Here is a 27,758-nt window from a genome sequence, read left to right as displayed (position 1 = left end):
CTCACCTGAAGATCTAGGTGAAAGGGCTTTGGCAATGAGCCTGACCCTCAGGTTTATAGCCCCTTTGGTCCTTACCTCTTGGCTGCAACAAGAAAGGTAAGACGATATCTCTTACTTCAGTCAATCATTTTATAAGGGGGACTAAGCAATGGTCTGGATGAGTCAGTGAAAATCAATTGCAATGATGGAAAACCCATCTAAGAAAAAATGTCCTAGAGCCAGTGAGTCAGAGCCAGCCCCTCTGCACATGAAAGATTTCAGTCTGTGTTTATTGACACAGAGGGTGGTTTTAATTACCCTGAAGGAATTTCTGGCATGTTTTGCCAAAGCCAGTTTTAAAATGTTTAATCAGTGGATTAGTGACTATCGGACCTACTGGAGAGGTCTGCGCATGGGGCAGCTGGGCAAGTGTAGTGTATTGCAATGAGGCTGTTAGTGACAGAGTATAGGTACATTTTGTCAGAGAAACATGGGAGAATACTACCATCCACTCATGAGACGATCTTGGCTTTAGAAAGTGTGGTGTGTTTTCTATGTCAAAGGCTTGATTTCCTTCCTTGGTTTCATGATCTAAGCAACCTCATGACCTCTGTTTTTGGTATACTGAAAAGGGAACGTGGGTAAGATGGTCTAGAGCCAGAGTTTGAGTGATTAATCAAGCAATCAGTTCAAGCCACAACTAGCAACTTGAAAGAGTGAATATGTTTTTCTAAATTGCATAGGCCCAGGGAGAATGTATACTTAAAATAGCATGATTTCTTTTGTTTTACCTATTTGTGTGGACCTATAAAACATTTCAAGATGAGAGCTATAAAAGGAAAAGCAGAATGGTGGTGTCACATCACAAAGCAATTTTAATCTGCTAGATACCTTGAAAGGAAACCATAGCCCAAGATAAAGGTAAAATCACCAGAAAAAAATTGTTTTCCTGATTTTTGTGTCTTTGCTCTTATATCTTTTGGTTGAATCTCTCCAATAAGATGTAAAAATACTTAATAGTGCTAAATACCATATTTTCTTCATCTCTCCAAGGTAAACTTCAGGTAGAATTTCTCTTTTTTCCTTACACAAAACTGTCTTTCATACTACCTCCTTTCCCTGATGTTTTAATCTACAGATAGGCCATGTTCTACTCTCTAATGTAGACAAGCAAGAGACTTGGCACCTTGAAATTTGAATAGAAACCCAAAGGCATCTTTGCTACATTGAGCCCATGTTGTTGAGCTGCTATTTATGTACTGTTCATTTACATGGTAGTTTAGTGATATTCCTCGTTGCTTTCACAGAAAGGTTTCTCAGGCTATTTCATACCAACATGAACTTATCTGGGGGTTTGCCAAGTTTACTGGCTCTTGACTCCTTCTTTTTATAAAATTTTTGTTTTGGGTTTAGAAGTACATGTGCAGGATTGTTAGATCTCTAAGTTGCATGTCACAGGGGTTTGCAACATGCAGATTATTTGGTTACCCAGGTCATATTTTACTCTCTTAACCATCAAAACAACTGATTAAATAGTTCACTTGTCTTTGGCACTGCTGATAGTTTTCAACTCTAAAGAATTCCCCCTTCCTCTGGCTTTTAAATTAGTTCATCAGTAAACCAACTTCACCAAACAGGTTGATACATTAGCAGCTAAATGTTAGGCAAGGAAGGAGTTATATAAAGTGGTAATGCCATCTTGTACTTGTGGAGGGGTTTGTATTTCTGCAAAGTATTTTCACAGCTCTTGTTTACTCTGCACAACAAACATAAAGAGTAAATTGCCTTTCTTCTCATTTTCTCAGTTAGAAAACTGAGATCCAGTGGAGTTAATCAACTTGCCTATGATCACATGCCAGTTTATGGTGGAGAGAAGACTGAGGTTTAGAGACTGATTCATAAAACCAAGCTCTTTCTGTGATATCAGAATATGAGATAAATCAATAAACTCCTAACTAGATGAAATCTTACAGTCTTGGAAAAAAGTGCATCTGCTTGCTGACTCTCTGTAAGGCATTGACCACTAACATTTTTAGCACAAGTTTCTTTGGGTGGAACAACTTGGTGTGCCTTACACCTTTGATTTTGGGGCTTAGGCAGGGTTGTGTCTCATTCCTAAAGTCACTCATTGTTACTCTTGCCAAGTGGAAGAGTCTCTGGAACCACATTCCTGGACAGTGGTGCAAGCCTTAAAGCGCTAGCGTTTGGTGATAATAAAGAAAAAGCCAATGGATTTAGTTCTAAGTCATGGCTGTATATTGCGCCCAAATATCTAACTCACAGATATCTACCATTTGGAATCAGCAAGAAAATAGGTAAGAAAAACAATGGATTGATCATCACCAACACGATTCTGATCCCCAGAAACTAACATAAGGACAGAAAAGCAACATTTACTGAGTATTATGTGTATTTTTTGCCTCATTTCCATTTTATTATGTAAGCAGTGAAATCTTTGATAAAAAGATGGGCTCATTACTTAAATCCTCTTACTGCAGTTAACCCTATGTAAACTTAAGACTGTAGTAGTAACTACCTTCCATGGTTGTTGTGAGGATTAAGTGATATAATACTTGTATATGGCTAGTTCAGTCCCTGACACAGATTAAGCATTCAATGAGTAGTTGGTTGTTTTTAGTAGTTTTAGATGACTTAAGTGGTCATAAGCATTATTTGCAATGGACTATGTGCACTTTTACTCTCCCAACCCTAGAGTTTAGAATAATGTGAAAAAAAGTAGTCAAGAAAACAGACTCTGGAGATGACTGGGTTTGTATCCTGGCCCCATCACTTACTAGTTCTTGGGCAAGTTATTTAACCTCGCTAAGCTCAGGTGCCTCATCTGTGAAATGAAGATAACAGTGCTTAACCTCATAAGGCTATTGTAAGTATTAAAAGTAACAGTGCCTGTAATGTGCTCAGGACAGTCCCAGGAACATAGTAGGTAGTAATTGCTAAATAATATTAGGCTGTATTTTCATTAATATTAGTACACTTATGTATATGCCTTAAGATATTACTGTTGAAAGACAGTTGTTCACAAAACAGAGGACAAATAAGTTAATACACTAACCTTAATCTTTGATCCAGTATCAGTACTGGCTGGTGGTGATTTGATCTCCTTTAAATAACAAACATAGTCTGTTAGGTTGGATTCTTGTGTCAATCTAAACAAACTGCTGCCTTTTTCTGAATATGAAATGAAGCATTGAGGAAAATAAAATTCATTATCTGCTCCATGCACCATCAGGATATTTAAGGATAATAACTTTAAGATACTAAAAAATTAACAATAATGGATTAATTATGAACCTTTTTTCCTATATTAGTGGTATGTTGAAGCTTTCCAGTAAGGCCTTTTTTTTTAATCTTACATGTTTATTTTGAATATTTCTTCTTATATTACCTTGTTCATAGCTTCTCATAGGGTATAACCTCTTAACTTCTGAACTCTTGCAGAGAAAGGGGGCTATTTCTAATGAGTGAGGTGACTTGCTTCTGCTCCTGAATAGTTCCTATTGCATAAAAGTTGTTCTGCACCAGAGCATTCTCTCTTTTACCCACTGCTCCTAGCCCTGCACCATAAAACCTTACCCCAAACACTGAGTATCCTGTCCACAGGGCCCTGCTTTGGCTATATGAAGCCAGCCCTCCTAATCACTACAGCCTCTTCAAAACTCCCTAGATGCCATACAGCAGCTGTTTTCAAACTTTAACGTGCATTATTAGAACCACCTGACGTGTTTGTTAAAGACAAACTTCCAGGCTCCACCCCGTCAAGCTTAGAATAGGTCTGTAGGCCTGTGAGTTTGATTTTTTCAGTTTCCCAGGTAATCCTACTGTTGCTGATGATGATCACGAGCAACACTTTGAGACCCACGGCTCTACGTCTGTCTTCTCAAGTGAGAAGATAGTTCATTTCAGGTCGACGGGGCTGAGGCAAGGGAGCTTTTACAGTGTTGATTGTGTTACCTTGTTAGCCTGGATTTTGACGGGCCAGGAGCAAACTCTCCCAAAGAGATGGTAGGGGGTATGTGGAGAGTGTGTAAATGCACCTGTATGTTACCAAAAGTTGAAGCATCGCTACCTCCTGGAGTCTGGATCTGAACCCCATGTTTGTCACAGGAGCCAAGGGAGAACCCAAGACAGAGAATAGTGGCACAATAATGAAGCATGAATTATCCAGATGAAAACACCTATGGAAATAAAGGTATTCGTATTATTATTTATACCTACTCTTCTTGATAAAGTAGCAGTATAGAAGTGTTAAATAGTTCCAATTGCTTAAAAGTTGTTCCGTGGGACACAAATAAGTTAATTTACATTTTTAAAATAGTTATTGTACATAGGAAGCATAATTTGATTTATTGTTTTAAGAACAAGAGCATATTTTGACCAAATGTACATGGGGATGATACATTATCATTGGTTATAAAATTACCAGGAGAGAAAGTGTTGGCTAAACAAGAATAGAGCCTGCTTTATTGATGTTAGGTTTGTCGAATAAACTAGAGAACAAGGTAAATGTATTAACTGCTCAAACAAAGAAAAAGAGCTTTTGGGGTCAAGAGGCAAAGAAAGACAATATGGGCATCTTACTTTGAATATAACGAAAAATAAAAGTATCACTGAACGGGTAATTTCCAATGAGAAAATAGATCTAGAAATCACTGTGTAGGAAAAAACAACTTCTCACCTGTATCAAATATTCTAAAGTCCTTTCACTATTAACTCCTAAGTAGTTACACTTGATTTGGATGAAGCAGCATGGAGGCTTCTGCTAGGCTTTTTTATTCATTTCTCAATACAGTGTATGGTGAGGCTTTAGCTTTACAGCCTCCACATTTGGCTATGTTTTGTGGTAATGGAAAATAAAATTTAATCCAAAAGAACTGTATTTTGATTTAAGAAAAAGAATCATCAGAGATTCTCTTTAGAGGTGGAGTTTGTAACAGAGTTTGTATGAACCCTGAGACAGATCAAAGAGTACAACATTCAGAAGAGAAGAGCTCCCTTTAATAAAAGGAACGAAAGGGGAAAAAGGCTCTAGATAAATATTTTATCATAGAGCTAATGAAATGTAAAAGGTGGTCACAGATCAAAAAGGCAAGGAAACAAAAAGCAGGTATGTGTGTATGTGTATGTATATTGTGTTTGTGTATGCATATGTGTATGCATATATGTTTGTGAATATTCTCCACCAGACTATGGATAAAGATGTGTGAGGCATTTGTGTCCTAAGGGAACTATGCAATGTTAGCATTATACATTTATATAGACTCCATGCAGGTGACATTTCTTAATGTTTTTATATAAAATAATAAAACAGCAGGGTTTGTTTTTAAATAATGTTGGTGATGTGAGGTAGAGTTCAGCTCTTCCCTTGCTATTGAAAAATTACCTTTTGCTGTCTGGTCCAATTGAATTATATCTGTTGTAATTTCAATGTACGATTTTTTTTTCATTCCTACCAACTAAGTAACACTTTCAGTGCATTTTAATATAATACTGATTGGGGTTTGAGTTTTATTTGGTTTGCCCTTGATGATGTTGCTTTAATGAGATGAAACTGAATAGCTTTGAGTAGATTTCCCTGGAGCTTCCAACTTTTATGCCCCTTATTCCTCCTCCAAGATGGAGGGAGAAAAAAGTATTTTGTTATTTGGTCAAATTTTATGACTTGTGTTGTATCAGACTCAAAATTTCTAAAAACATAAAAACTGTGAGAGACAGTTCAGATTCCAAATTTCAGGAGTTTCTTGTGAAGAATAGCCAGGATAAATATCTGCTTTTCACTGTGCCTCATCAAGTCCAAATGTTTCTAAAAAATCCCTTCAAAGTACAAAGACAGTGCCCTTCTCCAAATTTTGAGGGTTGGTGACTATATAAGCATTATACACAGCTTAGTGATAAGTGTGAGGTACAAGGTGAGTGTGTGTGTATACATACGTCTGTGTTTTAATAGAATGTTAAGAGTCACTTCAAGGTGTCATTTTCACACGTTTAGTTACTTTCTTCAGAAATTGAATCTATTAGAATTTGAGACAGCCTTGGTGAAAAGAGGTTGGTCAATATATACAAATATACGGTTAGATAAAAGGTATAAATTCTAATGTTTGATAGAGTACATGACTGTAGTTAGCAACAATGTATTGCATATTTCAAAGAAGCTAGAAGAGAGAATTTGAAATGTTCCCAACACATAGAAATAATAAATTCTCAAGGTGATCGATAACCCAAGTACTGTTACTTGATCATTATACATTCTGTGCATGTAATAAAATATCACATGTACCCCATAAATATGTAACATATTATGTATTTTAAAAATTGCCTTGAATTTTGACATGAGATTATGATCATTTAAGAGCAGTATAAGACATGAAGCCATGTAGGGCTCTCTCTGATTTTCTAAAATCCGTTCCAGTGCAAAATAATAATTTAATGTGTGTCAGCAGATTGGTAATAAAGAGTCTGGCATCCATCCTTTTACTTATTAAGTATTTATTGTGCACTTACTATGTGTCTGATGCTGTACTCAGCGCTGGGGATGCAAAGGTTTAATATATAGACCTGGTCTCTACTGTTAAAGAACTTGTGGTTTAGTAGGGGACACATGCAGGACAACAGGCAATTATAATGCAGAATGAGAGGTTCTCTGATGAAGGAAGTACAAGGGACTGTGAAATGACATAAGAAGGGCTCATGAGGAAGCAGATGGCTAAACTGAGACCTGAAGGCTGAGGAGGAGGGAAGAAGAATGAAAAGTATTCCAAGCAGGGAGAATGGTAGTCAAGACGACGGTTAGTCCCACCTCAGTTATTTAGTAATTGGGTGACTTTAGGAAAAAGTCTATCTTAGATATTTTATTTTCCTTATCATTCTGTGGGAGATGGAGATGGTGGCCATAGTGGATACTGCCGCTGGTGGAAAAAAAATGATAGCAGTTAATATGTATTGAGCACTAATTATGTGCCATGTAGTGTACTAAACCTTTTCCATGCATTAGTTACCTAATTAGAGTTTTGAAATCACCTTTTGAGGTAGGCACCATTATTATCTGTTTCACAGATAAGCAAAGAGAAACTCAGAAAGGTTAAGAAACTTGCTCAAAGTCACCTTATTAGCAGTAGAAAAGCCAGGATTTGAAAACAGACAAGTTTAACTTAGAACCTGTGTTTTGCACTATTACTATACTATTCATAATCTAGCTTTCATAAGCTGATAAAAGATGAGCAGGATAATGGATAGAAAGGACTTTTTAAACTACATGGAACTCTATACTATCATTCTGCATTTTAAACTGGGGCATGAATCACGTGGTTGGTAGCTAGTCCAGAATAAAAAGTAAAAATGATTGCAGCAATATATGGGCTGCCATTTCTTGATTTGTTAGCAATGCCTCTAATTCTATGGCCTCAACACATTAGTAGTCAAAAGTGGCATTTCCTAGGGGACATTTTTTGAAGCAACAGAACATTAGATAAGATGGACCATGGGTTTGCTCCTAAATGGCAACTGCTATGTTAGAAAGTTCTCAAACATTCCTAAGATCTTTAATCTCTGTTAATCACTCCATGCCCCTCTGTGACTGCTCAGCACAAAATGAAATGGAGGCTTGGCAATTATCCAATTCCTTTGAAGACTCTTGCCTCTTAATGCGGATAATCCAAAGCTCCAATTGCACTTTAAAAAATTCTAGATTACCAGGTTCACTCAGGTATACATACTCTCTACTCTGCCTCCACTTTTTTGCCAAATAGACCTTTTTCCTGTCACTTCTATGTTTCTGATAATTCCCAGTGTGCTCCCTGCATTTATCTCAACTCTAATCAGCCATCTTATTGTGAACTTAGGACAGTCTGTACAATTGTCCTGTAAGCAGGTCCATGTTGCTGGCCAACACATTAGCAGTCATTGGGAATTGTTGAGAATGTTTGGAGAGAGGTGGTCACACAATCTTTTGGCACAAAGAGCATGTCTCCACTACAAAGGCAAAGACTGGTTCTACAGTAGGTGGAACCACAATGAATCAAAATAATGAATTCTTCTGCATCATAGTTCAATTCCAGAGGCTAATTGTTAATTTAAGTCCTGCTCATGGCCTGATAACAGGGCTTTCCTTTTGGAAACTTGACTGAGCTAGTGTGAAAGGCAAGACTGTTATTCAGATATACTAGTGAAATGCAAACAGTTTCACATATTAATGGTCACTAATGACCTGTAGTCAGGCTATGATTTGTTAGGTTAAAAACAAAGGCACAATTAGTTTATTTGTTCAGGAGTGTAAACAGAGGGCTTTGTCAATCTGCAGATTGTTCTTCTCCATTGGAGACAGTAGGCTGGAGCATTCCACTTGAGCTGTGGCATTTGAGGACTGCATTTTCCTATCTTGAGATTCTCCCAGCTTCCTGTCCCCTCATAAGCCTGCAGTCTTAATCAAAAGGGAATGAAGAGGATGCTGTTATTGGTCCCCTTTCTCTGTGGCTTTGCTTTTTGATAAGTGAACCACTTTAATTTTAATTTTTTTCTTTCAGTTCCACTCTGGTCTCAAGCTTCAAATAGCTAATTTTCTCAAAGCATCACCATTTCTTCAGCAAACATGTAACACATAATTGAGGTCAAATTATGCTCCAAACGCTATCCTAGACCTCAAGACTTTTAATGATTATCCAGAGAGTACTGACCCCATCTGCAAAATTTACAACTTCTCCATAGGTGTCGTAAGATTTCCTGTACCACTAACTACTACTTGTAAGCTTATCACTAAAAAAAAATGAAGAATCTCTTGAAATGTAACAGCTGCTCTGTTGAGATATGCATCTTAGAGAGCAAGGCACTTTGATCTTTTGGGGTGCATCAAAGCTGACAATAGAGATTTTGAGGGATTATAGTGACTCCTTAGAAAGGGTATACCTTGTGTTTTGCCCACACTTATTTAATTTGAGAAAGTGAGTATATTTCAATTCTTAAAGGAAACCATGGCATTAAAACAGAAAATTATTTAATCCTTCATCAAGTAAAAAGAAAAGACTGTGATCCACCTAGTACCACGAAGCAATAATGATGCAGGTTATCCCAGTGAGGTATTTGGATCACTTAAAATCATGATGAAGCAATGATTATGCCTATTATCTATTTTAATAAATGTAAATTGCTGTGGAGAAACAAACCATTTTATGCCACTTGAATCCTTTTCAAGGAAGCCTGAATCCTTTTTGCATGGCTTAGATGTATTACTGTCATTTTCCCTTCACTAGATTGAATAAAAGCACTTAAATCAGAACTTTGTTAGTGCACCCTCTTATACTGTTTGCCCTAATAAATTGTTGTGATTTTAGTCTTTGAAATCCATATTTTGTAACATTTGCAAATTTATCTGTAGTCCCTTCCAGAATTGAGATTATGGGGTAAATTCAATAGTAAGTCAACATGTACATTATATGTGCCAAGCACTAGGGATACAGCAGTGGAACATGGAACTCACGTGGAACATGATCTCTTTCCTTGTTAGCACTAATAGCAATCAGCAGTCATTTTATTTACTCATTTGTGTGTTGGTTATCCTCTCTTCTTGAAGGTGAGCACCTGTCTTGGCTAGTGTGTATCCCAGGTTCTAACACAGTGCTTGGAATCTGGTAAATATGCTCAGTATATATTTGCTGAATGTTGAATGAAATCCAGGCCCAATGGTGGGAGCTTGAAAGCCAATAGTAGCATTTGGGATATTGTGAAATAAAGCAAAATTACTTGATAAACAGATCTCTAGGGACAGAATTAGGAGATGATCGGCGCCATTGTGAACCTTTATTGCATGAGATTGTTTCTTCATGTCCTCTTATGTCCACTTCTATGTAATACTGAGTAATATTTCGATATGATAAAAAGGACCTCCTGTTTATTTGGAAACTACCAAAGCCTGGCAGTGATACTTATTATACTCATCCTTGGGGTGACCAATCAAATTTATTATGTGAAATGACATATTCTTCTGAATCCAAAGAGAATTTTAATATTCTGGAAAGTCTTTACAGCGGTATGGATAGATTGTGTGGTCATGTTTCAGTGATTTACCTGATAGATGTTTATTGGACACTTATTGTGTGCCAGGTATGGGGTTAGGTACCAGGAATATGGAGTGACAAGGCCCTCTGGGAAAATATATTAATAAAAAATTATAAAGATAAATGTACAATTGCATCTGTGGCAAGCACTCTTAAGGAAGAGTTAGTGGTACTCTGAGAATATGTAGTAAGAGGATTATTGGACCCAGACAGAGAAGGCTTCCCTGGTGAAAGAATAATTGCTAAATCCTAAAGTCATCATAGGAGTTAGCTATGTTGAAGAGGGGATGGGAAAATGACCCAGGCAGGGAGAACTGCATGTACAAGGGCTTTATGGTGGTAGCAGTAGAGACTGTGTGTGTTCAAAGAAGTGAAAGGTGGCCAGTGTGGCTTAAGTTCCCACAGGGTGGACATTAGGCAGAAGTCACATCTTGCGGAGTCTTGCAAAAATATATGAGCCGTTTTTACTTTTTATCTTAAGAGTAATAGGAAACCATTAAAATGTTTAAATGCTGGGAAGATTGGGGAAAGTGACCAAGTTTGCTTTTCAAAAATACTATTCTGGCTGCAGTACAAAGAATAGATTGGAAAGGGTCTAGAATAGATTTAAAGAGACACGTGCCTTATTCACATGAAACTGACACAAAATGTACATAATATATGCCCATGTGAAGCAGTCCCTGCATAAAGCATGTACCCTGGAAAAAGATTCAAGATGAGCTCCTCCGTGGTATAATACAGACCTCTTCAAATTCCTCTATGTCATGCACATACCTTACCCAGACATAAATTAGCATCATTAATGCAGAGTGTCACGTTAGAGCCCAGTTATACTTCCAGCTGATGCATCACTTTAGCACCTTTCTCTTTGTGCTTTACCCTCCACTTTCAAAGGCTGTTCTCAGGTCTTATTTTCCTTCCTAGAAGTGTGAGATTGGTTTTTCTGCTGTGCTATTGGAGTGATCCTCCACTTACAGTCTAATCTGCCATGGCTTTGTGCCTGTTTGTCAGGAACTCTGAGGATGTATTAAGACATTACACAGGGTAGAAGCTCTGTTTTGACAATGATTATGCCTATTATCTATTTTAATAAATGTAAATTGCTGTGGAGAAACAAACCATTTTATGCCACTTGAATCCTTTTCAAGGAAGCCTGAATCCTTTTTTTCATGACTTAGATGTATTACTGTCATTTTCCCTTCACTGGATTGAATAAAAGCACTTAAATCAGACCTTTGTTAGTGCACCCTCTTGTACTGTTTGCCCTAATAAATTGTTGTGATTTTAGTCTTTGAAATCCATATTTTGTAACATTTGCAAATTATATGTGCCAAGCACTATACTTGGGATACAGCAATGACTAAAGCGCTAATTCTGCCTTTAAGAAGCTTGCAGTCGTTTCTCACTAGTGGAGTGGGAATTGACGGATAAGCAAGAGGAGGATGTTAGAATGCTACATGTGGTAATGAATTAAAGTTAGAGACATCAACAAGAACCCCTGCTTAACTTTATGTATACACAAGTGACTACATACAGAAATATTTATGTAGACATACATAGGGTTATATGCACACATATATTTCTTTCTGTGTCAGCTGAGAGGGCCTAAAAGAAATGGCATCCCAGTAGCAACTAGCACCCAGATCTTGATTTCTAAAACCATTATTTAATAAAAGGAACCAGGAATTCTTGGAGAAATGTCTGATGCTACTACTAGCAAAGGAAGTATATGAGTCTGGAGCCTCTTATAGAACCAGAAAATAAAGAAGCACTTAAAAAAAAAGAAAAAGGAAAAAAGCCTGCATTGATGGAGCTATGTCAAAAGGACACAGAAATCAACTGGAAGAGCTCCTAATGGCCAAAGTGGAACAATCTGAACAATAAAATATAGCATTGAATTCTATCCCAAAGTATAAAATCAATATCCATGAATTCATACTGGTATAAGTAAATGATTGAATAAATAGGAGAGAAGAAGAAAATCTCCCATGCAGAACTCCAAATAAATTGTTCCGATAACATACCTTTGAGGAAGACAGCAAGTTGGCATAGCTCCCTATGCCTTAAGGATGGGGCTGTACATCATGACTTCTTTCTAAGAGTACAGAGTACAGTTTGGAGGAGAGGGGAGTAACTTTACAATGGAGAAACCTGACAAACATTTCTTCAGCCAGGTGATCAAGACCAACATGAACATAATGCATGTTGATAGTAGATACCCTTGATTGATGTGATAGGATGGAAATGGCACTTTATCTCTGTGTTCTTCAATCATGAGAAAAACTTCAAACAAATTCCACTGGAGGGGCATCCTACAGTATACCTCACTGCTATTCCTCAAAACTGTCAAGATCATCAAAGGTAAGGTAAGTCTGAGAAATTGCCACAGCCTCAAGGAGCCTGAGGAGCCATGACAACTAAGTGTAATGTACCATCCTGGGTAGGATCCTAGAATAGAAAACGGACATTAGAAAACTAAGCAAGTCTGAATGAACTATGGACTTTGGTTAATGATAACATATCAATATTGCTTCATTAATTATACAAATGTACCACACTAACATAAGATGTTCACAATAGGAGAAACTGCAAGAGGTATAGAAGAGCTCTCTGTACTATCTGTTGCATTTTTCTGTCAATCTAAATCTATTTTAAAAAATAAAATCTATTAAGATTAAAAAAAAAACAAACCCTAAAGAATAAGAAAATACAGTCTAGTGGGGGAGCCAGTAAGTTGGTAGACAGTTATAACACGGGTAAAATGACAGGAGTATGGACAGCTATTGGGAAAAACATGATGTGGCATCTAACTTGTCTTTTAAATCCTGATTTGACAACTTTGGGAAAATTCCTTAAACTTGCTGAGCTTTCATTTCCTCATCTCTAAAATGGTGATAACACCTGCACAAGTCAACATAGGCTGCCAAGCCAAGCCACAGGAGCTCGTATCCCCTGCTATGGGGCTGGGTGATTTACTAAATCCATCTGGGCTTTAGTTCCCCATCAGTGAATGGGATAATAAGAGAATAATATAATAGGAAAATAATAAGTACCTACCTTAAGGAGTTTTCTTGAAGCCTGAGAAAATATATTTAAAGTGCTTGGAACAAGTCTTGGCACACAGTACTTAAATGCTGCTGCTGCTGTCTGCTCACAGGTTTGTGGTGAGGATTCAGTGGGAGAATCGTGGAGAGTACTTAGTGCATGACTAGGTTTGGGCATGTGGCTTGTGTTCTATATCCACCACCTACAGAGCACAAGCCCCGTGGTAGGTTCCCGGAGGCCAGGAGATGCTTTCCCTTGCAAGGCAGACACCTATGTACCAGACATTCCTGCTACTTCTAACCTTAAGCTGAGAATAGAGTGGAAGTTGATCAGATAAAAGGAGAGTAATGGATATGGGTTCTGTAAAAGGAAAAAAATCCAAAAACCAAAAGAAGCATGGCACCTTTACAGAACAGTGGAGTTCAGAATGACTGGAGTGAGGAGCCTAAGAGGAGGAGGAAGTAGGCAAGAGGAGGAAGTAAGTCTGTATTATGTCAGGAATTAAAGGCTGAATTGAAGATTTGAACTTTATTCTGGGGTTAGTGGACAACTACAGGCAGGTCAAGCAAGAAGGCAACATGTAAGACTTTTACACTGTCTATTGTTGGAAAACAATGGGATAGAGGTGGAAGACCAGTTAGGAAGCTACTTCAGTTGTACAGGTCAGTTGAGAGATTACGGTGGCCTAAATGATGGTTAATAGATGGAAGTAGAATTAAAGGATTTGAACAGTAGGGTAAATAATGATTCTAAAATTGTGTGAAGATATTTTCCCACCCAATAGTCTGATGTATTATAGTTGATGATACTTGGACAATGTGCTAAGATCTACGTGAGATAAGAATACTGTAGAATAACATAAGAATTTAAGGCAGTGGCTTTGAGACTTCTAAATATTTTTCACCCTCAATATATACCATTATAGGCAAGTTTAAGAAAAATTAATAAGCATTAAAATCAGATTAACTCTGAAATAATGAGGGAATAGAGGAGTATTCTAGACTAGCATCACTCCAATAGAAATCTAACACAAGCCACATATGTAATTTTAATTTTTTAGTAGCTACTTTTAAAAAAAGTAAAGAATACAGATAAAATTAATTTTTTTTGAGACAGAGTCTCTCTCTGTCACCCAGGCTCGAGTGCAGTGCCATGATCTCGGCTCACTGCAACCTCCACCTCCCTGGTTCAAGCGATTCTCCTGCCTCAGCCTCCTGAGTAGCTGGGATTACAGGCATGTGCCACCATGCCTAGCTAATTTTCGTATTTTTACTAGAGATGGGGTTTCACCATCCTTGGTCAGGCTGGTCTCAAACTCCTGACTTCATGACCCACCTGTCTTAGTCTCCCAGAGTGCTGGGATTATAGGCATGAGCCACCATGCCCAACTTTTTTTTTTTTTTTTTTTTAAATGGAGTCTCACTCTGTCGCCCAGGCTGGAGTATGGTGGCGCGATCTTGGCTCACTGCAACCTCCGCCTCCCAGGTTTAAGTGACTCTCCTGCCTCAGTCTCCTGAGTAGCTAGGATTACAGGTACATGCCACCATGCCCAGCTAATTTTTGTATTTCTTGTAGAGATGGGTTTTGCCTTGTTACCCAGGCTGGTTACAAACTCTTGGGCTCAAGCAATCCACCCACCTCTGCCTCCCAAAGTGCTGGGATTACAGTCGCAAGTCACTGCACTTGGCCAGATAAAATTAATTTTAATGTTTTAATCCAATGTATCAAACATATTATTTTAATATCTAATCAAAATGACAATTATGAGATGTTATATTCTTTTTCTCATATTGTCTTCAGAACTCAGTGTATATTTTACACTTACGGCACATTGAATTCAGACTGGTGTCATTTCAAGTGAGCAATAATGGCCTGTGGTTAGTGGCTACTGTGTTGCACAGTGCAGGTCTGGAGTTCCCAAAGTTAGTCAAAAATAGTTTAGGTTTATACTTGCTGGAGGAATTCTTTTTTAAAACAAGGTAATCAACATTCCTATTCCAGTATGTGCACATGGGAAACAGAATTTAGTGTACATACTCAAATTGCCTATTTTACTCCATGTATACTTTTCGAGCACTCACTGTATGGTCATGGAGCATCAACTATGTTAGCACGAGTGATGGTTCACACATTGGAGCTCCAATCATGAGCTGACCACACACAGTGTCTGTCCCTCAGCTTACACCTTTATGGAGGAGACCCGAATAAAACAGAAAATGAAATAGTCATAAATTTGCCAGGCGCGGTGGCTCATGCCTGTAATCCCAGCACTTTAGGAGGCCGAGGCAGGTGGATCACGAGGTCAGGAGATTGAGACCATCTTAGCTAACACGGTGAAATGCTGTCTCTACTAAAAATATAAAAAATTAACGGGGCGTGGTGGCGGGTGCCTGTAGTCCCAGCTACTCAGGAGGCTGAGGCAGGAGAATGGCATGAACCCGGGAGGTGGAGCTTGCAGTGAGCCAAGATTGTGCCACTGCACTCCAGCCTGGGCAACAGAGTGAGACTCCGTTTCAAAAAAAAAAAAAAAAGAAACAGAAAAAAGAAATAGTCATAAATTATGCTATGATGAAAACAAAAGAGGGGTTGAGATGCTGGATAACAATGATGAGATGGCTTTAGATGATTTCAGTTCACGTGACATAAGCTGGGAGATAAAGGATGAAAATGAGCCAGCCATACAAGAATTGGTGGGAAAGCTGATCAAGTAGAAGAAATAGCATGTCCAAGAGCCCTGAGACTTGTGTATGCAAAGATTCAAAAAGTGAGCGTGGCTGAAGGCTGGCAAGGGAAGGAGAGAGTGGTGTGAGATGAAGAAATGGACAAAAGCCGGATCTCATGGACTTTGTAAGCTGTGGAATGGAGTTGGAATGTTATTCTAAGGGCTGTGAAATCTACAGAGCTTTCAGGGAAGGGGCTTCTTGATTAAGAAGACTGCCTTAACCTCAGGTCACTGTATAGGCTAAAGGTAAAAATGCAATAAGCGAAAGTTGGAAGAAAGTTCTGCAATCTCACAAGGTTATTGAGAGAAAGAATAAGGTAGTAAAAGTTTTGGAATGACAACATACTGATTTATAGATGCAAAGTGCTGGGAAGAAAAGAAAGAAAGGGGGTTGTTAAACCCAGCTGGTTTTGTTGAGCTGCCCCTTGTAAAGGAATTGCATACTTTCAGTGTTCAGGGTGCTTTCTGAATGGAATCTTAAATTTGTTTTCAAAAAACTAAGTTGCACAGAATGGAGCTGGGCATGCAGGTCTTCTGCCCTCTCTGTGGTTTCTGGTTTTCCAGATAAATGGTTGGCTGTTCCTGACATGAATGCTCACAGGTGCATGATGACGTCTTGCTGAGGGTCCTGCCAACAGTTTGTGTATGTGGAGAAAGAGCAAGAATCCTAGGAAGCTAGGAGAGAAGACAGCCTTTTATTTGTCTGGCATTTTGGATGTTTCAGTATATTTTTGAAATCATTATCTCAGGGTCATGATAACTCTGTAAGATAAAAGAAGCAAGTAGAACCATTCCCAAGTTATAGAAGAATAAACAGAGGGTTTGAGAAGTGAAGGGTTAGTTTGTGGCCAAAATAGACCTTGAGATGATATCATCTAATTTGTACTTTTTTCTCTTGTGCGAGAGAACACCTGTGACTATTCTAATCCTACATCAATCTGTTACAAACCCCTCTTTAACAATGTATAAAATAAGGTCTAAGCTCATTGGGAATAAGTTTCCTTTGGGGCTATTTGAAACCTTATCTACTCTATCACTACAGGGTAAAGAGAGGGTGGAGTTGTTGTATATTTTACATTATTGGTAAAGCAATTTGATTGTAAGCTTCAAAGTAACTGGGTTTATGTACTTCAGCTTGTATAGTGTTCAATAGGCATACAATGATACTCACAACGTGTCATTAGATATTGAAGAAAAAATGATGTAATCAAGACCCAAATTGATCATTATTCACTGATCCTGGAACCTGGATAATTTTAAAGTTTTTTTTGAGATGGAGTTTCATTCTTGTTGCCCAGGCTGGAGTGCAATGGCACTATCTCAGCTCACCACAGCCTCTGCCTCCCAGGTTCAAGAGATTCTCCTGCCTCAGCCTCCTGAGGAGCTGGGATTACAGGCATGTGCCATCACACCTGGCTAATTTTGTATTTTTAGTAGAGATGGGGTTTCTCCATATTGGTCAGGCTAGTCTCAAACTCCCGACCTCAGGTGACCCACCCGCCTTGGCCTCCCAAAGTGCTGGGATTATAGGCTTAAGCCACCACGCTCGGCCAATTTTAAAATATTAGAACAGAAAAAAAAATCTTCATTTAAAAATTATTTTAATATAATTTACTGAGACTGTCTCTGAGACAAACCTTCTAACAGTATTTAGTTGTTATTACCAGATCACAAGGCCGTTATCCTTAGCAAACTAATGCAGGAACAGAAAACCAAATACAGCATGTTATCACTTATAAGTGAGAGCTAAATGATGAGAACACATGTATGCATAGAGAGGAACAACACACACTGTGGCCTGCCAGAGGAGGAGAGGTAAAATTAGAGAGAGGACCAGGAAAAATAATGAGTGGATACCAAGCTTAATACCTGGGTTATGAAATAATCTGTATAACAAACCTCCATGGCACACGTTTTTCTATGTAAAAAACTTGCATATCCTGCACATGTACCCCGAACTTGAAAAAAAAAAAAGCATACAGATATTTTTTTCAAGTGTGTCTTATTTTTTTTCCTTTTTCTTGAATTATGGTTAGAGTATGGTTATTTGGAAATGAAATAAATGGCAAGTTGACCCTGGCAGATTTAGAATATAGGCTCTTATACTTTGGGGGATGTGTGGGGGTGGGAAGGAATCATGGAACCCCTTGAAAATTTGATTAAAGCTCTGGCTTCTCTCCACCGGGGAGAATTTGAAGAAAGCTGTAAATGTACAGCAGGCATATAATTTTAGATTATGAATTCCCATGAAGTTGATTCCTCAGTGGCTGATCAAGCACTTCAGATTGAAGAAGGTGAAGGTTGGAGTGAACAAATGTGCACAATTTAACTGAAGATAAATATGCAGTACTTTAAGGGGAGGGTGTTGTATTCCATGCCAAGAATGGAATGTGCTTGTTTTGGCTTCACAATGATGTGGCTAGGGAATATAGGTGAATCCCTCTCTCAGAGGACTCACCTCTGAAGTTTGCCCAGTCCAAGTACAATTTAAAATTTTAAAAGCTTTCTGATACCAAATCTCTCTCTTTTTAAAAATTTTTTCATTATACTTTAAATTCTGGGATACATGTGCAGAACATGCAGGTTTGTTACATAGGTATACATGTGCCATGGTGGTTTGCTGCACCCATCAACCCATCATCTATATTAGGTATTTCTCCTAATGCTATCTCTCCCCTAGCTCCCCACCTCACAACAGGCCCTGGTGTGTGATGTTCCCCTCCTGTGTTCATGTGTTCTCATTGTTCAACTCCTACTTATGAGTGAGAACATGTGGTGTTTGGTTTTCTGTTCTTGTGTTAGTTTGCTGAGAATGATGGTTTCCAGCTTCATCTATGTCCCTGCAAAGGACATGAACTCATCCTTTCTAACGGCTGCATAGTATTCCATGGTGTATATGTGCCACATTTTCTTTATCTCCCATTTCTGGGTAGTAAGAGGGGAAGCATCCACTGTCTGGGTTGTGATTATGTCCTGCCCATAAGGAAGTTTGGGAAGTTGGAATGAGGAATTTTCACAACCAGAAAATGCAAATAGTGCATTTTCTCCCTCACTTCCTTTATTTCTCTTTTATTTCTTTTGTGTGTATGTGAGACAGTGGAAGCTAGTTGGACTGAACAGCTTCTTTAAAATCTCTACAAAGATATAAAAACCTGTTACCTTTTACCCAAGAGTAGTTAATGCTGCCTTTTGGATGAAATGGGACCCAAGTAAAATTTGTACTAGTGAATAATGAAGTAGTTCATGCAGAACTACATGCATTCAGACAGAGAAGGCATTATTATAGCTGGCTTCTGCTTTGAGTTTTGGTGCATCTGATTTTTGTGCACAGGAATAATAGAAGACATTGAATAATCCTCCATAAGCTTCAAGTGTCTCAGCTCAAATTTCACTTTTTTCCCCAAAAAGCCTCCTTGACTTTGTCACCTCTCCTGAATCCCTACATTAGAGACTCTAGTTCAAAATTTAATGGTTGTAATACAGCATATTGGCCACTAACGTTCAATACATGTTTGTCTTGTTTCATCTCTTTGTTTAGCCTCCCTAAAGGTAGATGTTATATCTCCCTTACTGCAGAGTAATCTCCATCAGATTAAGGATATGTTTGTTTCTTTTATTACTCTAATACCATCACAATGTCTCACACATTACAGAAAATGAATAGATTGTTTTTGAATGAGCAGTTCTGATACTTCAGCATCATTTACAGCTTTGATTTCTGTGCTACATATACTATACTTGCTGGCTGATAATTAAAATGAAAAGTAGTTTATTTTTGTGTTGTATAAAAACAAATTGGAGTCAAAAGAGAACTATTTGAATGGGGCAGTATCTGAGTCTGATTTTTTGAAGTCTGCCTGTCACAGCTGATGGACCTCCAAACCCCTTTGGGTATTTTAGGAGTGTCTAGATTTATGGAACTGTCTGTTGATTTTATTTTTAGTTATGTACTAGAGCTGTGCTTTTAAATCACAATTTGACTCAAAGGAGAGATTAATTTGGTTATTCGGAAGACAAGGAAAAGAAACTAAGATTTATTAAGCAACTACTGTATGCTAGGCACTGGACTTTATAATTTTAGATATGTTATTTCATTTAATTCTAAGAGCCCCACATATAGTATTATATTTTCTTTTTGATGTTTAAAAAAAAAAAGATTCCAAGGGGTAACTTACTTGGACTTTAAGTTCTGTAAGAACAAAGTGCCTGGCACAGAGAAGTCACTTAATTAAACGTTTGTTATGTATATTCAAGGGTACTCAATCAGGCAGCAATTGATAAGCCTGCATTTGAACCCAAAGCTGTTGGTACTTAAAGCCCATCCTCTTTTCACTGCCACTGTTCCTCTAAATAGAAATTCTCATAGGAAAAAACAGAATCAACATAATTAACTTTTCATTTTAGCTCTTTGCTCTTTTAGCTCAGGCTACACAAGACTCAAATTTTCAACATTTGACCTCAAATATCATTTTCCTCTGTTTGTACTATTTGCCCAGAGATGATGCTAAAGATACACTTGACTTCCTGGCAACAACTCAGAACAACTGTGTTAGAACATGCTCTTCCCCATACCCTAAGGAAGTAAAAATAAATGTTTGGAAAGAAGGATGAATAAAATTGTAGAAATAGTGGCACTATTTGTATTATATTCTCTGCCCCTTTAGGATGGCAGGGGAGTTGCGGCTGTCCAAACATAGCCAAGAAGTCAGCAGGTTAGAACTTCATCATGTTTTTATCATTCCAGTTTTCAGACTTGTTTGTAATGTAAAGCTGACTCTCCAAGTTGCTGATGATTTTTTGGGATGGTCAGCAGGTTTAGCAAGTCCATTTCTTAAGTAAAAATGAGATAATATTAAATTAATATTAAATTTTATAGGGCCGAGCCCTGTTTCTTACACTTACCTCCCAGATGACACAAAGACATGATATTTAATTTTTTTAGAAATTGCATATACATTTTGTTTCTTTTATTTATTTATTTATTTTTTTTGAGATGGGATTTTGCTCATCAACCAGACTGGAGTGCAATGGCGCAATCTCAACTCACTGCAACCTCCGTCACCCAGGCTCAAGCAATTCTCCCACCCCAGCCTCCCGAGTAGCTGGGATTGCAGGCACACGCCACCATGCCCGGCTAATTTTGTATTTTTAGTGAAGATGGGGTTTCACCATGTTGCCCAGGCTGGTCTCGAACTCCTGATCTCAGGTGATTTGCCTGCTTCAGCCTCCCAAAGTGCTGGGATTACAGGTGTGAGTCACTGCACCCAGCTGCATATACATTTTAGGACTCAGTTTGAGTTCATATTTATTTGACTTGAGTATTGCATAAGTAATGTTTGCCTTCCTGCCACCCCCACGAGATCAAATAGACTAAGTAGGCGCATGATATCTGAATGAAGAAGAGTATTTAGGAAGGCACAATTAGAACAAGCTTCTAACTGGAAGTTATAGGAAGGAAGGTTGGAAATCAGTATGTGGATGAATTTTCTAGTGTTCAGCCTATGAAAGAGTGGCAGGGACTGTCTTGGGAGATGATTTTCGCACAGGGAGGATGGACATCCACTTTTCAGAAATGTTAAAGAGTCTGTAGTGAGGAAGATTGGGCTAAACTTCTAATGCTGCTTCTGACTTCCCAAAATACCCTTTGCCTTGGGAAGGTAGTCATTTGTTTTTGTTTCTTATTTCAAGAAAACCTTGTCAGGAGAAACAGAAGAGAGGCCCAAGGTATAATATATGAGGAACTATTTAAGATTTGAGGGACAAATTAGTACTTATTAATCATAAATGTGTTAGTATATCACCTTCTTAACTCTCTTTGTAGCTCACCCTTCTGTCTAGTCTATACTCATTCTTGTTTTTGTATGCTCTCCTTCCCATTATGTAACTCTGTCCCATTCCTCTCTCCCTTCCTTCTCCCTTCATTCCTTCTTTCTTTCTTTCTTTTTCTTTTTTTTTTCTTTTGAGATGGAGGCTCACTCTGTTGCTCAGGCAGGAGTGCAGTGGCACAATCTTGGCTCAGTGCAATCTCCACCTCCCAGGTTCAAGCGATTCTCCTGCCTCAGCCTCCCAAGTACCTGGGATTACAGGCACCCACCACCATGCCCAGTTAATTTTGTATTTTTAGTAGAGACAGGGTTCCACCATATTGGCCAGGCTGGTCTTGAACTCCTGACCTCAAGTGATCCACCCGCCTTGACCTCCCAAAGTGCTGGCATTACAGGCATGAGCCTGGCCTCCCTCCTTCCCTCCAACTCTGTAACCTTGGGAAATCCCCTAACCACACTGTACTTCACATTTCTCTCTTATAAAATGGTGATGTTAGTAGCTCCTTGAAAGTTTATCACAATATAAGTATTAGAGACTATATGCAAATACCAACACAGGGTCTGCCGAGCTGTAGGTAACTATTTTTAAAATTCTTCTTTCATTTATTCATTCAACATATAAAGATTTCTTTAATACCATAAGACAGGGGCATATGGGGCTCTCTGTTAGGAGTATGAACACAGAGCCTACTTACCAGGGGCTCATAAAATAGTATTAGAAGAAAGACACTGCTGTGTAGGTCATGGTGCTAGGGAACAAACATGCCCCAGAACTCAGTTCAGATCCCCAGGTCCCTCCTAAATCAGTTTCTCTGATACCAATCTTCTCTACCTTCATCAATTTTAGAGGCAATTGTTCCCCATTTTGAACTTCTTAGAACTATGCTATTTGATAAGATAGCCATCAGAAGATATGTGAGTCTTGTGCATGTGAAATGTTGCTATTTCATTTGAGATGTGTTGCAAGTGTAAAAGACATACCAGATTTAGAAGACTTAGTACAAAAAATATATAAAATATCTCATCAATAATGTTTTAATATTGATTACATGTGGAAATGATATTTTGGATACACTGAGTTTGAGAAAATGTATTATTAAAATTAATTTTACATTTTTTCTTTTACTTTTTAATGTGCTGCTAGAACATTTTAAACCACATACGTGTCTCACATTTTATTTATATTGAACAGTGCTGTCTTAGTACTTCCCTGTGCCACCTTCTAACCACATCTTTCTTCTCCCATCCCTATGCAACTTTCTAACATACTATACAGATGCTCTTCAGCTTACTACAGGTTTGTATCCTAATAAACCCATCATTAAGTTGAAAATATCTTAAGTCAAAAAATGCATTTAATACACGTAATCTACTGAAAATCATAATTAAGCCTAGCCTACTTTAAATGGGCTCAGAACAACTTACATTAGACTACAACTCATCTACTACAAAATCATCTCATGCAAAGCCTACTTTTAAAGTTCGAATAGCTCATGTAATTTATTGAATACTGTGCTGAAAGTGAAAACAATGATTGTATGGATACTCGAAGTACATTTTCTACTGAATGTGTATCACTTTTACATCATTGTAAAGTTGAAAAATCCTAAATCAAATCACCCTAAGTCAGAACTGTCTGTAGTTGTCATGTGGATTATTTTTGCTTCTAAATTTTAAACTCTTCTAGGATACTATTTATCATTATTATTGATGCTGCTAGTTGTTGCCATAACACCTTAAACCAAGTCTTCAATACATATTTGTTGAATGAACAGATGAATAGATGGACAGGAGCTGTTTTCTGAGGTATTAGGAACTTCAGAGGAACATAATCTTCCAATGATTTTGATGCAGAAGGCAAGTTCCATGGCTGCAAATTGTCAAAAAGTCAACTTCTTTCATCAAGATAGTATGCCCATTACATTAAAAGGATCGAGCCAGAAAGCTAATCAATATATCCTAAAACTACATCTGTGACTGTAGCTATCTCTCTGAACTTTGGCAATGACTTGTTTCTACAAAGAACAGGTCTCAGAGTCCCACAAATGTTTGCATTTTGAAAATGACAGAGACCAGGTTATCGTTCATTAGGCAAAGCCACAGAACCTCAAAGTCTCTGCCTCCCTGAAAGCTGAGTCCAGACACAGGAGGAGCAGCAGTTGCTAAAGTATTCATCCTGAAAAAGCAGGCAAACAGCACTCTTCTAGGAGCTGAGCCGGGCCAGCTCAACTTTACAAAATACAAGTGGAGTCCAGTTCGTTGCAATGTGGGACAGTGCCATCTCTCAATCTGACTCAGCACCTTAAACAAAGGAGGTAAGAAAATAAATGTAATTCTTGCCATGCATCCCAATATTGAAGAGCCTTGAGAAGAGTGTGGGGAGCCACAGCCAAAGTGTACACTGTAAGTGGTTTCCCAGGAGTTTATACTCCAAGTAGATGGGGGGTATGTGTGTGGTCAGGATGAGAAGTGAGGTAGAATTTTTTTTCAAACATTGGAAAATGTAACCAGTGACATATCAACTACAATAAGTTTGTTGGCAGCTGAATGAGGAGGGGATAGTAGGCAGAATTACTCTGAAGACCTTATAGGGAATTTTCTGTTACAATTGAGCAAATGATAAGATAAAGTAATATTTATTGAATATTTATTATGTGTCAGGTATATTGTATGAATTATTACATATATATATGTATCACCAACAACCCGATGCGGTTGGTGGTGTTATCATCTCCTTCTTGCAAATAATGGAACTCAGGCTTCAGAAAGTTTCATAATTTGTCCCACAGCTTAAACTGGTGGAACTGGGATGCCAACCCAGATCATTAGGCTCTCATTAGCATAATGTCCAAGATGTCTTTGATGCAGAATTAGTAGCATCTGTTTTCTTTACAATAAAGTAGTTTCTAGTTAACAACATTGAGAGGAGGGAACATCGTCAGCCTTATTTACAAATGATGAATCCTTTACTAATGTCTGTACTGTACAGCATAAGCTGGAGAGGAAGCATGGGATAGTAGGAGATGGTTGGGCTGGCTCTGGAACCTGGGTCTGGATGGCCCAGGTCCTGTGACTACCTTTCGAGCTTCTGTTTCTTTATCAGTAGACCGAGAGCTGGAATACACTGAGTTCTAAGGTTTTATACAGTGTTCTAATTCTCTGAGACTTGGAAACTTGAGGAAAAGGAGGGGTGTGAAGCAGTGATCTTTCCGCTCCAAGTTCAGTATGGACAGGTGGCAAACCAAAGATGTACATGTTTGCTAGAATTCAACACGCTTTGTGAGGGTGGGGCCCAGGCCAACTGACCTGCTGAAGTGGGCTCTGTGCTTCCTCATAAAGTGGTAGATTGAGAAATCAAAACATTTGCTGAAATTTCTGATTTAACTTGGCCATATTTCATAATTTCAGTATGTTTCTTGATGTATTTTTGAGGAAATATTTTAATATTTCCCTCAAAATATAAGTGAAAAAATAATATAATACATTGTTTATTATTAAATTGAATTATTAAGTCATCAAAATTTTTCTGCTAGAGTGTAACTACAAGTGAGAAAATAGATCCTTATAAATCTTTGAGATTATCTTTCATTATGATTTCTGAAATCCACTTTTAAAACACAATCCATGCACCTGTTTGTTCATCACAGAACTATTCACAATAGCAAAGACCCAGAATCAACCTAGGTGTCCATCAGTGGTGGACTGGACTAAAAGAATGTGGTACATTTACACTCTGGAATATAATACAGTCATAAAAAGAATGAAATCATGTCCTTTGCAGCAATGTGGATGCAGCTAGAGGCCATTATCCTAAGTCAACTAATGCAGGAATAGAAAACCAAATACTGCATGTTCTTATATATAAGTGGAGCTAAATATTGAATACACATGGACACAAAAGAGGGGAAAAATAGACACTGAGGACTGCTTGAAAGGAAAGGATGGAAAGAGGGCATGGATTGGAAAGCTACATAGTGGGTACTATCCTCACTACTTGGGTGACGGGATCGTATATCAAGTCTCAGCAACACACAATTTACTCATGTAACAAACCTGCGTGTGTACTCCCAGAACCTAAAATTAAAGAAAAAAACAACAACAAAACACAATCCAAAGACTCTGACCTTTTGGAAAAATAATAAACATGTATAACTTTTCATATGGGAAATGCAGTCATTATCATTCAGAGCACCAATTAGCGTTGTGATCCTTGATAACCTGAATAACAAAGATGCTAGATGAGGTGAGACAAGTGAAATATTTATAACTAAACCAAAAAAAAAAGTCATTTGATATAATTCAACTCACCAAGAAAGGCAGTGTTTAAGACTTTTGATTCTTGTTTCAGACAGGACAATTCTAAATTCCAGTTCTGCCACTAACTAGTTGTAACCTTAGTCAAGTCACCCGTTCTATCAGACTGTCATTGTTCTCCTCTACATAAAACATGAGTAATAATAATGGTACTTACCTCCCTGGACTTACTATGAGAATGAAATGGATTATGTATGTAAAGCACCTAGGACCTTGTCTAGTACAGTGTATGCCCTTAATACATGTTACTATTTCTATTGTTAGAAGATAAGTAATTTATCATGGATAACAAGTATCCTTCTTAGCATTCAAGGTATCATAAAATTATGTTTTTCCAAAGAATCATTAGACAATCCATAGTTTAATGTAATTGGATAAGTAGTAAGAGCGTTTGCCCAGGACATTTTAGAACCACGTTAGCTAACCCCTAGGATGTGCATGGAAGTGGCAGTCACTTCTTAATCATAAAGAGATAACCTGATTCACATGATGAGTTATCTTTAATTTCCCTGCAGTGTTATGTGAAAACAAATACAGCTCTGCACATTGAATATTATTTGATTTTGGGGGATGCCAACTATTGATTGTTAGGGGACGAGGGGATCAATATTAATAAATGTCAGCTGTGCAGCTGGGGGTGGGGGAGGAGGATGGGACGGGGAAGGACAGGGGGAGAGAGACAGAAAAAGAAGAGACACGGCCCACCTGATGCTCTAAGGACCATCTCATTACTACTCATTCACCAGAGCTTAATATGAAAATGCCTCGGAGAATGGAGAAACGGTTTCAACATGTCATTCCCACAGTAGGTGAGGTGTCAAGATTTCATAACCACCAAATGCCCTGAAGTTAGACACTGCCTTGTCACATTGAAAGCAAAGTCAAGGTGAAAAATGCCGTGTTTTCATTGCCAGTGTTGAAACAGGCTGGGGGAATTTAGTATGATGGTACAGACAGGTTTTGTTTCAAGGCAGCCTAAGAACTTGGTTTTTTTAGATCCTTGCATGTACTCTTGCTGTGACTAGTGAAAGACTTAAAGATGACAATGAAATTATTAGTAAACCTTCCATGAGAGGGAAAGTAGCACAGCAAAATCTCTCTTCTACTTGGGGATGTAGATAAAAATTCCCTTTGTAGAAAGTGTTCACTTAGAGCCTCACACATTGCACAAATATATAAGATGATCTGTTTGATGATGGACCTGATATATTGGTATTAAAGGCATTTTGAAGTGATGAGCTAATGTGGAAATTTCAGAAATGATAATGTTAGAAACTAAGTAGAAAATGAAAGCAGCCTGTGCAGTTTCAGCTGGAAGTATGTGGAAATATTTTAAGTTGGTGGCTCTCTGATATTAACTAAAGCCTGAAAATGAGAATGAAATACCTTCCCTATCTAGTTTGCAAAGGGCTTGTGATATTAATACATACAGTCATGCATCAGTTAATGATAGGGATATGTTCTGAGAAGTGTGCCATTAGGCAATTTCATCCTTGTGTGAACACCAGTGTACTTACACAAACCTAGGGTGGTATAGCCTACTGCACACCTAGGCTATATGGTATAGGCTATTGCTCCTGTACTATGAACCTGTAGAGAATATTACTCTTCTGAATAGTGTAGGCAATCATAGCACAATGGTAAGTATTTGTGTATCTAAACATAGAAAAAGCATAGTAAAAATATGATATAAAAGATTTAAAATGGCCGGGCACAGTGGCTCATGCCTGTAATCCCAGCAGTTTGGGAGGCCAAGACAGGTGGATCTCCTGAGGTCAGGAGTTCGAGACCAGCCTGGCCAATATGAAA

The 27,758-nt window shown here is 38.1% G+C and overlaps 1 protein-coding gene across 9 annotated transcripts in view; it reads left to right on the top strand.

The window, feature by feature from the left end:
- Positions 1 to 27,758, top strand: part of PPP2R2B (protein phosphatase 2, regulatory subunit B, beta) — a 516,438-nt gene that overhangs the window by 239,837 nt on the left and 248,843 nt on the right. For 2 of the 9 annotated variants that reach the window (XM_012001551.1, XM_012001550.1), the window contains one exon: positions 4,105 to 4,189. The exons of the other annotated variants lie outside the window; for them this stretch is intronic. In XM_012001551.1, the coding sequence (XP_011856941.1) occupies positions 4,153 to 4,189 (37 nt within the window). In that variant the 5' untranslated portion in view covers positions 4,105 to 4,152. The remainder of the gene's footprint in view (positions 1 to 4,104; positions 4,190 to 27,758) is intronic. 9 annotated transcript variants of the gene reach the window in all.

This window comes from Mandrillus leucophaeus, unplaced genomic scaffold (genome assembly GCF_000951045.1).
Source record: "Mandrillus leucophaeus isolate KB7577 unplaced genomic scaffold, Mleu.le_1.0 Scaffold663, whole genome shotgun sequence".
Lineage (NCBI taxonomy): Eukaryota > Metazoa > Chordata > Mammalia > Primates > Cercopithecidae > Mandrillus > Mandrillus leucophaeus.
This window is presented reverse-complemented; position numbering and strand designations above follow the sequence as displayed.